The 11607-nt window shown below is 45.4% G+C and overlaps 1 protein-coding gene across 1 annotated transcript; it reads right to left on the bottom strand.

Annotated features, from left to right (window-relative positions):
- Window positions 1-3975: 3975 nt before the first annotated feature.
- On the bottom strand, window positions 3976-6073 carry LOC128726881 (stress-induced-phosphoprotein 1). Its single transcript, XM_053820724.1, has 2 exons — window positions 4802-6073; window positions 3976-4716 (listed from the first exon to the last, which is right to left on the bottom strand). The coding sequence occupies exons 1-2, from the start codon at window positions 5719-5721 to the stop codon at window positions 4644-4646; spliced, it is 993 nt and encodes a 330-aa protein (XP_053676699.1). The 5' UTR covers window positions 5722-6073; the 3' UTR covers window positions 3976-4643.
- Between the last annotated feature and the right edge of the window lie 5534 nt (window positions 6074-11607).

Genomic DNA, 11607 nt, shown 5'->3' with positions numbered 1-11607 from the left:
ACTATGCTAATGGCCATAGTAGCTGTGTTGTATATACATTTTAATTTAAAGTAATTCATTTGCAAACTAACCTGCACTTGCAACGTTTAGATTTTATCAATCATCTAGCCTTAGGTATCATTTGCATAATAACACAAACATTACTAACCCATGACAGTAAGCGTTCGCAGTTAGCAAGCAATGGAAACCAGACACAGCTTGGCTTTCATCCGTAGACCGGCAACAAGTCTTACATCAGGTCTGTAAATGCGCACCAGGAAAATAAGCAAACAAAATAGCAACACCACTGCAGCATACACAAGGTTTCATTTTCTCAAAAGTGAGAAAGCTAGTTGATCCTTAATTTTCCAGTTCACAGGCATTGCATCATTGCATCGTCTAGACGGGGAGTCTCCTCTATACTGTTTGGCTTAAAAGTTGCATTGGATAAAAAAGAAATAGCATAGTTAGGGCCATAGTTTTCGCTTGTGATGACGTTAAACTAGCAAATAACGTTCGTTTCAAACTGTGCGCGCTTAATCCACGTTTCTGGCCATCGGAATCGAACCGAGAGTACCGAAATTTGGAGACCACTGGGCTAGAAAGTAAAGCAAGCTCTAGAATGTGGAAATCACAGACAAATGTTGATGCAAGCCTTGTCTCGAAGAGTTCAGTAGTTCCGCAGAGTCGATTTTGAGCGTCATTCAAAATTGGATATCCGTGCGGATGAAAACGCCAGCTGGCTTTTTCCATTTCTTAGTCACTGTATCGACGCAGTTATGCTGGTGTACTACACACATGTGGAGTGTAAGATCTGCTGAGATTTTCGGTTTAGTTTTTTACATGAAAATGAAAACGCGAATATGCACCAAAATTGGACCACATGCAAACCAAATGGGCGTCCACGAACGATTTCCTGGCCCTGTCCTAAAATGTGGAATATTTTACGTCGTGTTGTTGTTAAAAGACGTGTTTGTAGGATACACACTATAATGAACAATATTTTAAATCAATCTACCGATCAAATCGAGAAACGTTCAATAAATTAAAACCTCCGTTGCAGAATAGTGCGTGGCATACGCCATGAGAGCAGTTCCGGAACTGCATCTTCGCGAATTAACGGCTGCCTGTTTAAAAATGAACTAATCATATGGTTGTTGTAGGCGTATGGTACAAACCGACGACCAAGCAAACGGCGGTGTACTCTTTTACACTTTACAATTCGTGACGCATAGATTCTACACATGGAACGTGATAAAGTACAGAAGTATTAGTTGTAAATTTTAAGACGTTTTCTGCCCTGATAAATCTAATTGAGCCCACAAAGCGTTGCTCAAAATGCAGCAATGGAAGAAGGAGGAGGACATACCGAGAAAAAACTAAATGGCATATGTAGATAGAGTGTGGAGGCATGTTACGCGAAACAGAACCCATTTTAATCCAGCATTATTTCCTCTCTTCCTAATGAATTTAAACCGAGCGTTACATTTTCCTGCAATGTGAGTAATCTTTTACCGAATGCCGTAAGAAAAGTGCTTAGTGAGGAGAAATTAGCTAACCTGGCAACGAACGTTATCGTAGCTTTCCGAGGCAATCCGACACTGAGACATACCGCTGAACTGCCGCGGAAGTGAAACGTTTATTCATACACCAAGTAATTGGCCCACGATCGAAGATCGACACTCAATGCTTAAGTGCACCTGGTGACTAAAAGCTCACGGGTAACGTCAATGAAAACGCTTATGTGGCCTTACATTAAACAAAGATGTAAAACGAGGAATAATGGAAATGAATTTTTAATCGCCATAGCGCAAGAATATCACTACAAAGAAGTTCTGCATGCGACGGCACGAGAACACCAAATGCAGTACCTATGAAAATCGGAATTACCAGCTCCTACTGTGGCATACAATTAATGAGAACGACACTCGTTTAAACCGATCGCCATGTGGAAGAAGCTATTGGCATCATTTTTAACAAGTTTCCTATAGGCCGGATTTACCGAAGATTTACCAAAATCAAAGTGAAGAAGATAAATCGATCTTTCTGAAAATACAACAAACGTTCTATCTCTCTTTGTAGTTCAAAATATCGACTCGCACGTAATTGCGTTAGTGAAAAGCAAAAATGGATGCTAAAGAAATCGAACAAATTACTCATTTTAATCTATATTCCGCCGGATGAAAGATCTGTAAGGGAGCTCTGCAAGTGATAAAAAAAACTAAAACAAATGTGAATATGGTTTAACAAGAAACGTTCGCCTTCTATCGATAAATAGTAAAGAGAGTTAATCAAACACAGAAATAATATATAATTCAAGGGACGGGCTAAGAGCGAATTACTAAAAGTAGGACTGTTTGTACGGAGCACAGCGTAGACCGTAGATATACGATGCTGAATTGAGTATTACTTACAAACTTGCTATCATCATCCATTGCGATAGGTATGAACGCGAGTCCGTATTTTCCGTTCATTTCGCGCACGACCAATGGATCCTTGAAGCATTTGATTACATTGCAACCTTTATCTGGACGGTTAAAAATAATCAAAATTGAGCTGAATCAAAAGCCTAACAGCGCATCTGTGCTAATATGCGAACGCGCACCCGCACCAACCCGTCGGACAAAATTGTCCCATTAATTTGTGTACTGCTTAAAACATACGGAAATGCTGAACGTAATCAGATAAAAAGCTTATGCTTCCTGCTCTGTTGTGCCTTAATTTGCAGCGATTCTAGAGAGCGCGCGCGCGCGTGCGGAAGCTTCGGATGATTTTCTGTGGGATTTTTCTACCGCACGACCAAGGGTGGCTTTAGATGGGTTTGCGCTATTAAGTTCAAACGAACACGGGGCGCGTGTTTCTAGGTTTTGCTTACCTTTTGGAGGACGTTTTGACTCGGAATCCGTCCCGTGAGAGTGTGCTACGCTTTCGGCTAAACAGGCAAAATATTCTTTCGCACATTCAGAACAAAAATCAAAAGGACGTGCTACGCTTTTGAGGTACATGTAACGGAAAAAGATGGCTTTCTAAACGCTGGACCACCAGTACGAGTAAGCCAGTAACGTTGTTTGTTGAGCTAGCGTAGCGCTACAAAGTTCCCACGGACGGTAGAATTTGAATATAGCACGAAAGTGGTGATACGAATAAATAAACGAACGCAGAATGCACTTATGACAAGAAGTATGCAAGCAACTCGGAACAGATAAACACGTTGTTGTGAATACGAAACAAAATTGTACGCCAGTATCGCTGGAAAGATTTTAATCTATATATCAACTACAAGCAGTTTGAAAATAAAAAAAAAATACTCTAGCGTTCTTCTCTAGCATTGAACATGAAATAACTATCATACCGTTTGCCTCCCAGCCTACGGAAGAACGACGAATACCAATTGACTACACACTAAAGGGTTTGGATAGGACGCGAGAGCAGACAAGCGATTCAATTTTATATACATACTACTTATGGAAGCCAGTTATGTGCTAACTATGTTTCAAAGATCGTAAATAAAGAAAACTACTATTTAATATTTATTAGGTGACACGAGTGACTGGTTTATTCTGTTTTAATTCTCGCAGAACGCTCATCATCATCATCCAACAACAGTGAACCGACCGACGTCATTTTTGTCATATTGCATTCGAATTTCCCCCGCCTAGCAGCGTTTTATAAAGCGCATTGTCATTCCCGTTGAATTTGGAAACTCCTCAAAAAAGGCTGGAGTGGTACAAAACCCAGGAAGTGTTCATAATTGCCATCCTATAGAAGCAGCTAGAAGATTGCTTTTTTCTGTCGAAGACAATATTTAGCAGCTATTATGGAAAATTCATTACGTTTCGCTTCGATGCGCAATACCCGCTATGGGCAAGTGCGCTTCTTTCCTTACTATCGGTGGATCGAGTTGGTTTGTTTTTCATCAAGCTAATTTTAAAACACCAAGTAAAGTGATGCATTTGGCATCTGCTGATCCGAACGAACGAAGACGAAAGCAGGACCACCATAAGACGTGACGAAATAAAAAAAAACACCAGACCGATGCGATGAGGCGCAGTTATTCAGTTGTAGAAATATTTTATTTTCCGTTACTTCGCTTGTTAAATCACTTAATATTTTCGTATTACTGCTCAGCCACACACACTCTCTCACACGCACTCCCTATATTGTTTTACGGCTACTGAACTACTAGTAATGCTTACGTACACTAGCTTAGTCGGATTCTTAACAGTTGTTCCTAGGCAATTCTGGATGCGTTACGATAGTACGGTCGAGTTCCGGTAGTGGTGACCTGCCAAGCATCATCATACGTGAAACATTTTCTTTTTGCACTACGCGTCAACAGAAAGATCAATGGCGAGTTGAGGATAAGGATAAATATTGAGCCTTAGGCTGGGAAATCAAACGAACTCGTAAACATTCAACTGGCTCCGTGACAAAGCAAAGCAGGCCGGGCCGGGAAAGCGGTGCATTTTGTGTTCAATTCACTTCCGAGAAACACTACCTTTTAACCTTCACGCTTTTTTCCTCTCTCTCTCGCTCTCTCTTTCTCGTTCTCTCGCTCGCTTAACGTCTAGGATATTTTTCTGCTGGTAGATAGAAGGGAGCTGTTCCGTGTGTCGTGTTGCCTAATGTCCCACACGGTGCATGCATTAGATGAGCGCGCGCGTTCAGTAGATTTGAATGATTCCGGACTCCAGAAGTTTCTGAATTTTGGAAGCTACTTGTGGGTTTTTGAGATGTCTGGAACGATACACACACACACACACAATGAAAAATGAGGTTAGTAAGAAGCGCCAGCAGGCTCTCGCTGGAAGAAGATACTCACTCTTGTACCGCCTTCGGGTCGTTTTGCATCTGCTCTAAGATGACGCGCATCGCCGGGTCCTTCAGGATCTGTTGCACTTCCGGGTCGTGCATGGCTTTCTTCCATACCTCCTTCGGGTCGGAATGGACGGCCATCGTGCACGCCCGGTAGCCCTCCAGCGCTTCCGCATTGTTCGGGTCGATCTCTAAGGCTTTCTGGTAGGCAGTGAGCGCTTCCGACGACTTCTGCATCACCTGCAGGATCTTGCCCTTGCGAATCCAGCCCTTGATGAAGGTCTCGTCCAATCGGCAGCACGTCTCGCAATCCTTCAGTCCCAAATCGAACGCGGCCAGTTTGGTGTAGCAGGCCGCCCGGTTGCTGTACAGTTTGGCATCGTCCGGATTACGCATGATCGCCTCGGAGTAGTGCTTCACGGCCGCGCTGTAGTCGCCCTTCTTGAAATACTCGTTACCCTGCTCTTTTTCCTCTTCCGCCTTGGCCGGATCGATGTAGGCTAGTCTTTCCATTTCCTTGATTTTCTTCTCCGTGTCACTGAGCAGCGACTTCACCTCGGGCGTCCGGTGCTCCGACAGGGACTTCTCGAAGTAGGTTTTGGCGGATTTGTAGTCCTCCAGCTTGCGGTACGCATTGCCCGTGCGGGTGAACGCCTTCGCGATGAGCTTGTAGTCCGCTCGGTTCTCACGCCCGACCTCGACGGCTTTTTCGCACTCTTCGATGCACTTTTGGAACTGCTTCTGCTCGAAGTATACCGCCGAGATGTTGTTGTGGAATGTTATGTCCGTTGGGTCATGCGTCAGGGCCGCGCGATAATGTTGCAGTGCCGTTTCGAAGTCCTTCTTTTTATATGCCGCATTGCCGAGATCCTTTTCTTTCAGTGCCAATTTCTTGCTTTCCGACAGATTCTCTTCTTTGGTGGCCATTGTGTGTACGCCTTTTTGAACTAATCGATACGATACGAGCACGGAACGGAAACGCGCCTAGTTGCAAGGAAATTCGCGGAATGAAGTACCCGGCCGGAAAAGAAACGTCTCGATCGCAAGGAAGAATCGAGAATGTACCACTCCTTCTAGAAAAAAAACACACACGCTCTGCGTCTTCGTACCGCTTTGTGTGCGTTTCTACCGTAGTGTTTGTTCTAGCCGCACGGGGGGTTTTCTTTAGCGAGTAAAAAATATTGCGCACCGACACTTTCTTAGATACGAATTTTGGGTCGAATCTGCATCTGCAGCTGGGAATACGCGAAATTCGCTTTTATTCGCACAAATAATACACTGTACCGTCTACCGCATGGGAGAATAATCGAGAAAATGCCAAAAAACTGACGTTGAAATTTGACGTTTAACCGGGGTTTGCGGTGTTTGTTTACAGCTCACGTTTCGCGCCTTGGCGTTCCGGAAGATAGATGTAGATGTACCGCACAATGTCACCCATGGATTAGAGTGCAGATCAGCTAATCCTTTTTCTTTCCTTTGTGTAATGATCAATGATCTTAATAATACAACTGATGGCAAGGAGTTTTAAGTAGTAGCAAGACGCAATTTTCCGAATGCAGGCTAAAAATACACTCTGAAATGCGCTGCAAGCCTATCTAATGATCTTTCAACAGGACGCTTCTATATGATAATGGCAATGTGTTAAGGATGTGTTTGCGGATGTGGATGAGGCAATGTGTGCAATGTGTTTTTCCATATTAACAGCTTTGTGCATGGTAATTTAATACTTGACAAAACAGGTCATGCGCTACTGGCAAATGCACAGACATCGCACATACGTCTATGTGGTGGTACCGCTCATAGCCGATTTATGGATTGGCGCGAAAGGTGGTTAAAATGCAGGCGAATTCGCGTTCTATGCCAAATTTGAGCAACGTTCTGTACAATAACTCTGAATGGGCGCCCTCTAGCGGACCGATTCTATATTTCCTTTTTGCTACAAACACCAGGTTCCCTTTTTTCCTTCTAGCGAAAACGTACAACAGCGCCATCTATTGAATAAAATGTTTATAGCTCTAAATCGGAACGACGTGTAACGATTGGTAACGATGAGTAACGACGTTGCTAATCCTTCGTTGTTACACATGATTAACGGTTTGCGATATTCAACAGCTGGCGGTCGTTATGGTTTCGTTATTTCATCCAAGACAAGGCTGTAACGAATGCCACATGTAACGACGTGCAACCGGTCGATTATACCGACAAAATCTAAATTTCGAGATTTCCATGGTAAAGACCAACTGCGAGTTGTTTGAGCTGCAATCATGCTAACATGATCATGGGATTTTTAGACTGTTTGGATGAAATAATAAAATGATAATTATGACTCATGCAATTGCAACATGCTTTCCTCACTCAGTTGCTCTGAACATCCAATTTAGTAAGCGAAAAATACAAACTAATACACAATCGTTATAACCATTGAGCCGTGATTGTAACACGCGAGTATTGCTGAAATATTTGAATGTTTCATTCCAATCTACGAAATGAATCCTTAAAAAAATGGCACGAGTGAAGAGCAGCGAAATAAACAACCTGCAACCTGTCGCGAAATAAAGTGCAATAACGCTCACAACGAGCGATAAACGAAGATAACTCTTCCGATTGCCGTCATTATGTGCCGATTTAACGCTTCACAAATGCAAACGCTTGTTAAGGTTTTCACTCCGCAAATGGGACGACATTTCGTCCCAGGCGGAAAATTGAACAAAAAAAAAAGGCCGCCCGTTTTTATTTCCGAATCCCCCCGCTTCATTTCGGCTGTGAAGCAAACGAGTTTAAATTAAATTTATCACGAAAATAGCTCAACGAGCTCCTTTCTTTCTTCCTGCCGGCTGCATCGTCGGTTCTCGCGTGCCAACGTGTACCAGCCAGCAGGCAAACAGATAAATCAACGCGCTGATTTAATTAGAACCTCCCGCTTTTTTTTTTTTGCTCACCCCCCTCAACCCAAATGTCCGATGCATCGTGAGGTCAAGCGGTTTTGCATTTCGCACGGCGCTCAAGGATCATTTCCTTTCGGTTAGTTGATTAAGCGCTCGCCGTGAATAAACTTAATCAACGTGATTCGGGGCGAATGATTAGCGCACTGCTCCGGCGGTGATTAACCTAATCCCGCATATGTCGCATGACCGAGGCGAACCCGAATTGAAAGTGTCCACACATACGCGCCCACACGCACCCAAATCGAACGCCCATAACTTTATTAATAACGGTTCAAATTGGATTCAATTAAGCGATTTTCACCATCACCATCGCCCGTTAATGAGGACCGCAGGGGGGATCACACGAACTGGACAATCCCCAATACGAGCCAATTTGTGAAGCCCACCGACAACCGACGCCAATGGGAGCGCATTAGAAGCAGCGACACAATTAAAGCGATGCTCCATTCCACGGACCGGATGGATAATAGAATTTTACACGCACCGATGCAGCGCACTAGCCCTGGACGGACGGCCACTTGGTGCTTTAATTTTAATCAAACTCCAGCTGAAACCGGGCGTTAAATTACACCTGCACCCACCACGAGACACACGCGCGCTCGTGTGAGTGGCACAGTAGTGAGCTGAAATAAATTAATTTCATTTCCGCATCCCTTGTTTTTTGTTTTTTTGCTACCAACTCCCACGCCCGCGCGCGCGCGTGTGTGTGTGCTTCTAGCGTGTGTTTGTTGCGGCATTTCCACGAAAGATCCGACGATGTGTGTGCATTTGTGTGTGCATTTTTGCAATGCAGCCCCGCATCGTAGCTAAATGAACTCGGTTCGGCATTGTTCTCTCACTCTCTCGAGGGCTTCTCGCTTGGCGCCAATTTGCCATTCGCTGGGAGTGGGAGATTTGTCGGTGGTTGGGTTTTTTGCTCTCCGTTTTGTTCTTGTTGTTGTTGTTGTTGTTATCTTCTCCAAGGATTCCCGGTTGGTGCACGTTTGGCGATGAAATAAATGCATCGAGTCCGATCGGCGATCGCATTAATGTCCTTTTTGCGGATGGTGACCCGCTCAAGGGCACCATTTTCGGATTACGCACGAACGCACGGTTTCAACCCTTCGGATCGGGCGTTGGTCGGTTGTTTATGACCTGATCCACAACAAAACGCTGGCGGTGCTTTCAGCTGCGGAATAATATTTATTATTTTCGAGTAGACCTAAAAATTGATTCGCCTTTTCAAATAATAACAGCAGCTCGAAGCATTCGGCAGCGTGGTTCGGCGGAGAACATTTGCTTTAGCATTGGCACTCGGTTTCGGTTTCACGCGGGCAAACTTTTATTAATATTCGGCGCGAAAAGGGGACTACGTTGCAGCGTTAACGCATGCATTTGTGCGAAACACCGAGGTACCGAGGTGCATTGTACGCACACCCTGCACTGCCGATCACGTGTCGCTTTTTGCCGGATGATCATGCATATTTGCGTTTCATCATACGCCCGAACGGAGCCAGATTATTATTATTGCACGGTGTTTCGCTTTTGTTTTGTTTGTCCGCACGTCGTCGTTATTTGTATCAACATTTGGTCGCAAAACACAAAACAAAACGGCCGGTTTTTGTTTGCCCCGTCGGAAAATGCCGCGTTTTTTTTTTGCCGCAAATAGGAGCTGGCTTTCCCTGGGGGGGTGGCAAATATTGTCGGAGATTTTCACCCTGGCAACTTATCACCTTATTAACGTGGCGGGCAGACGGAGCATCTTTCCTGTTAATTCAACTCCACCCAACCAAAACTATCAGTCGGTTGTGCGCGCTGCTTCGGAGTAATTAGTTGCCGGTGGGGTTTGAAGTTTTCGCCTTCGCAACTTTTCGCCACCGCAAACCGTCGTTGTGACGGTCGCATCTTCGCCACCACCACCGGGAACCGTTTGCTCGGGACCCCTGGTCTCGTGATGCGTTAATTTGTTTCTTTCACGGCTGCGAAGGGGATCCACAATACGGCCTCACGAAAAACCCACCCTGTGCCATAATAAACAACTCTTCATTAGCATCGGCGCTCGAGTTCGCTCGCGCTGCATCCCGAGACGGCGTTCACTGCGGCACACAAAAGGATTTCCTTTTTACAAACACCCAGAGGGTGTATGCGTGGGTGCATATCGTGTGCATCAACCGGCACATGCACATTCCCGGGGAAACACGCTTACAGGGATTCAGGTGCGAGGTGTCGGAGGACTCCCGGGTGAAGATATTCGTTTGGAACAGCAAATTACACACTTTCGGTCGGTTACACACACATCCAAAACGGAGGGCAACAACATTTTAACATTTTATTCATCCTCCCCTCGCGGCAAACATGGCGCTCCCTGCTAGCTGGGTAAGCATAGCCCTTCGGCGTTGGTTTCGGGAGCTGAGCTGAGCCAAGACAGCGCTTACGCGAGATAGCACGAGATAGCGAAAATAATAATAACCACGCTGGCAAACAGCGCACCGTGGAAGCGAATGTTTTTGGTTGCCGTTCCCGCGGATGTGTGTGTGTGGGTGAGCCTCGGATAGCGAACGAAAGCTTGCCATGCATCCTGTACGCCTTTCTAGAACTACTCTAGCACTCTAGCAGGGCTCGACTACCTGCGCATAACTTCTCGATCGTAAACCATGCACCCTTGGTTGCGATTCTGATTGCAAAACGTGTGTTAAAGAAGCAAAACACTGAAAAAAGCCACCTTCCGTGGCGAACAAATGACCTACACCACGACCACGACGATGTGTGGAAGTTTTCGAGCACACGACGTCATTTTTTTACCGCTGTTGTTGTTGTTGTTTCCCCCCCCCCGGTGCTGGTGGAACTCGTGGAAGATAATCAAACCGAGAACGCGCGTTAAGCTCGGTTCTGGTATGACGGAACGTTCCCAAGATGTGTTATGTTGCGCGGTACTCCCAGCGGCCACGAGTGCCAGCAAACAGCTACACCATCGTGCAAAGTCTGCTCGAGTCGCTTCAGTCGCTTCATCTCAGGGTGAAGAACTCGGAAGGAAAGTTTTCAGGAGAGGAATCCAAAAATAGGGGTTTGCGAGCAGGGCATGCCGAGAGGACACGCCGACGGACGGTCCCCGTGGGGAAGGCGCATAAGTGATATTATATCGTCTATCTGTTTATTATGCTGTTAGCAGATAATGCCCGACAAAAGGCTTCGAGTTCGAGGAGAAATTGAACATCTCGCACGGTTGGCTGAGCTTGGCCCGTTTTTCGGCAGCGACTGGCAGTTGCTGTGGGAGTACTGCAACGTTCTGGCATCGTTCTGGCATCGTCCTGGATGTGTTACATGCTGCTTGCTGCACTCGCGGCAAGTATAATAAAGCACGGGAAATTAGCTGCATTCCACGTGTGGGCTGCGTGCGGATCATGTTTTGCTCACTTCACTTGGGAGAAGTAACGAGAAGTTGTCGAAAAATAACGCTACCTCGCTCCGGGAATACACGCTCCGGGTGGTATAGTTTGAGAACAACGTTTCGTTTGCTCGAGAACGCTTGTTCTACACAGTGCTCTAGGCGTGAATGAATAGCCCCCAAAATGGGGTCTTTTTCGTTGACAATAGGTAGTTGCGGACTCAAGCGGGACCTAAGCGACAGTTTTACCAGCAAAACTTCAACCACTTGGTGTCTCCATTAATAAGGCTCTTTTAAGGACGTAATGAGCGAAGCACGCTCAAGTTGGATGGAAAAAAGCAGACCATAACTGAAATGACCACGATGGGCAAGGCAAAAATAAAACAACCCCTAGCTAGCAGGTGGGTTATCAAGAGGTGGTCAAAAGCGAAAGCGTCATTTGAATCGTTCATGAGGTGTTGAATATCCAATGCAATGGATGCTACGGAGAACGACTTTGTTCAC

The sequence above is a fragment of the Anopheles nili genome, chromosome 3 (assembly GCF_943737925.1).
Source record: "Anopheles nili chromosome 3, idAnoNiliSN_F5_01, whole genome shotgun sequence".
In the NCBI taxonomy this organism is placed as follows: domain Eukaryota; kingdom Metazoa; phylum Arthropoda; class Insecta; order Diptera; family Culicidae; genus Anopheles; species Anopheles nili.
The sequence above is the reverse complement of the archived record's forward strand: the minus strand, read 5'-3'. Positions and strand labels throughout refer to the sequence as shown.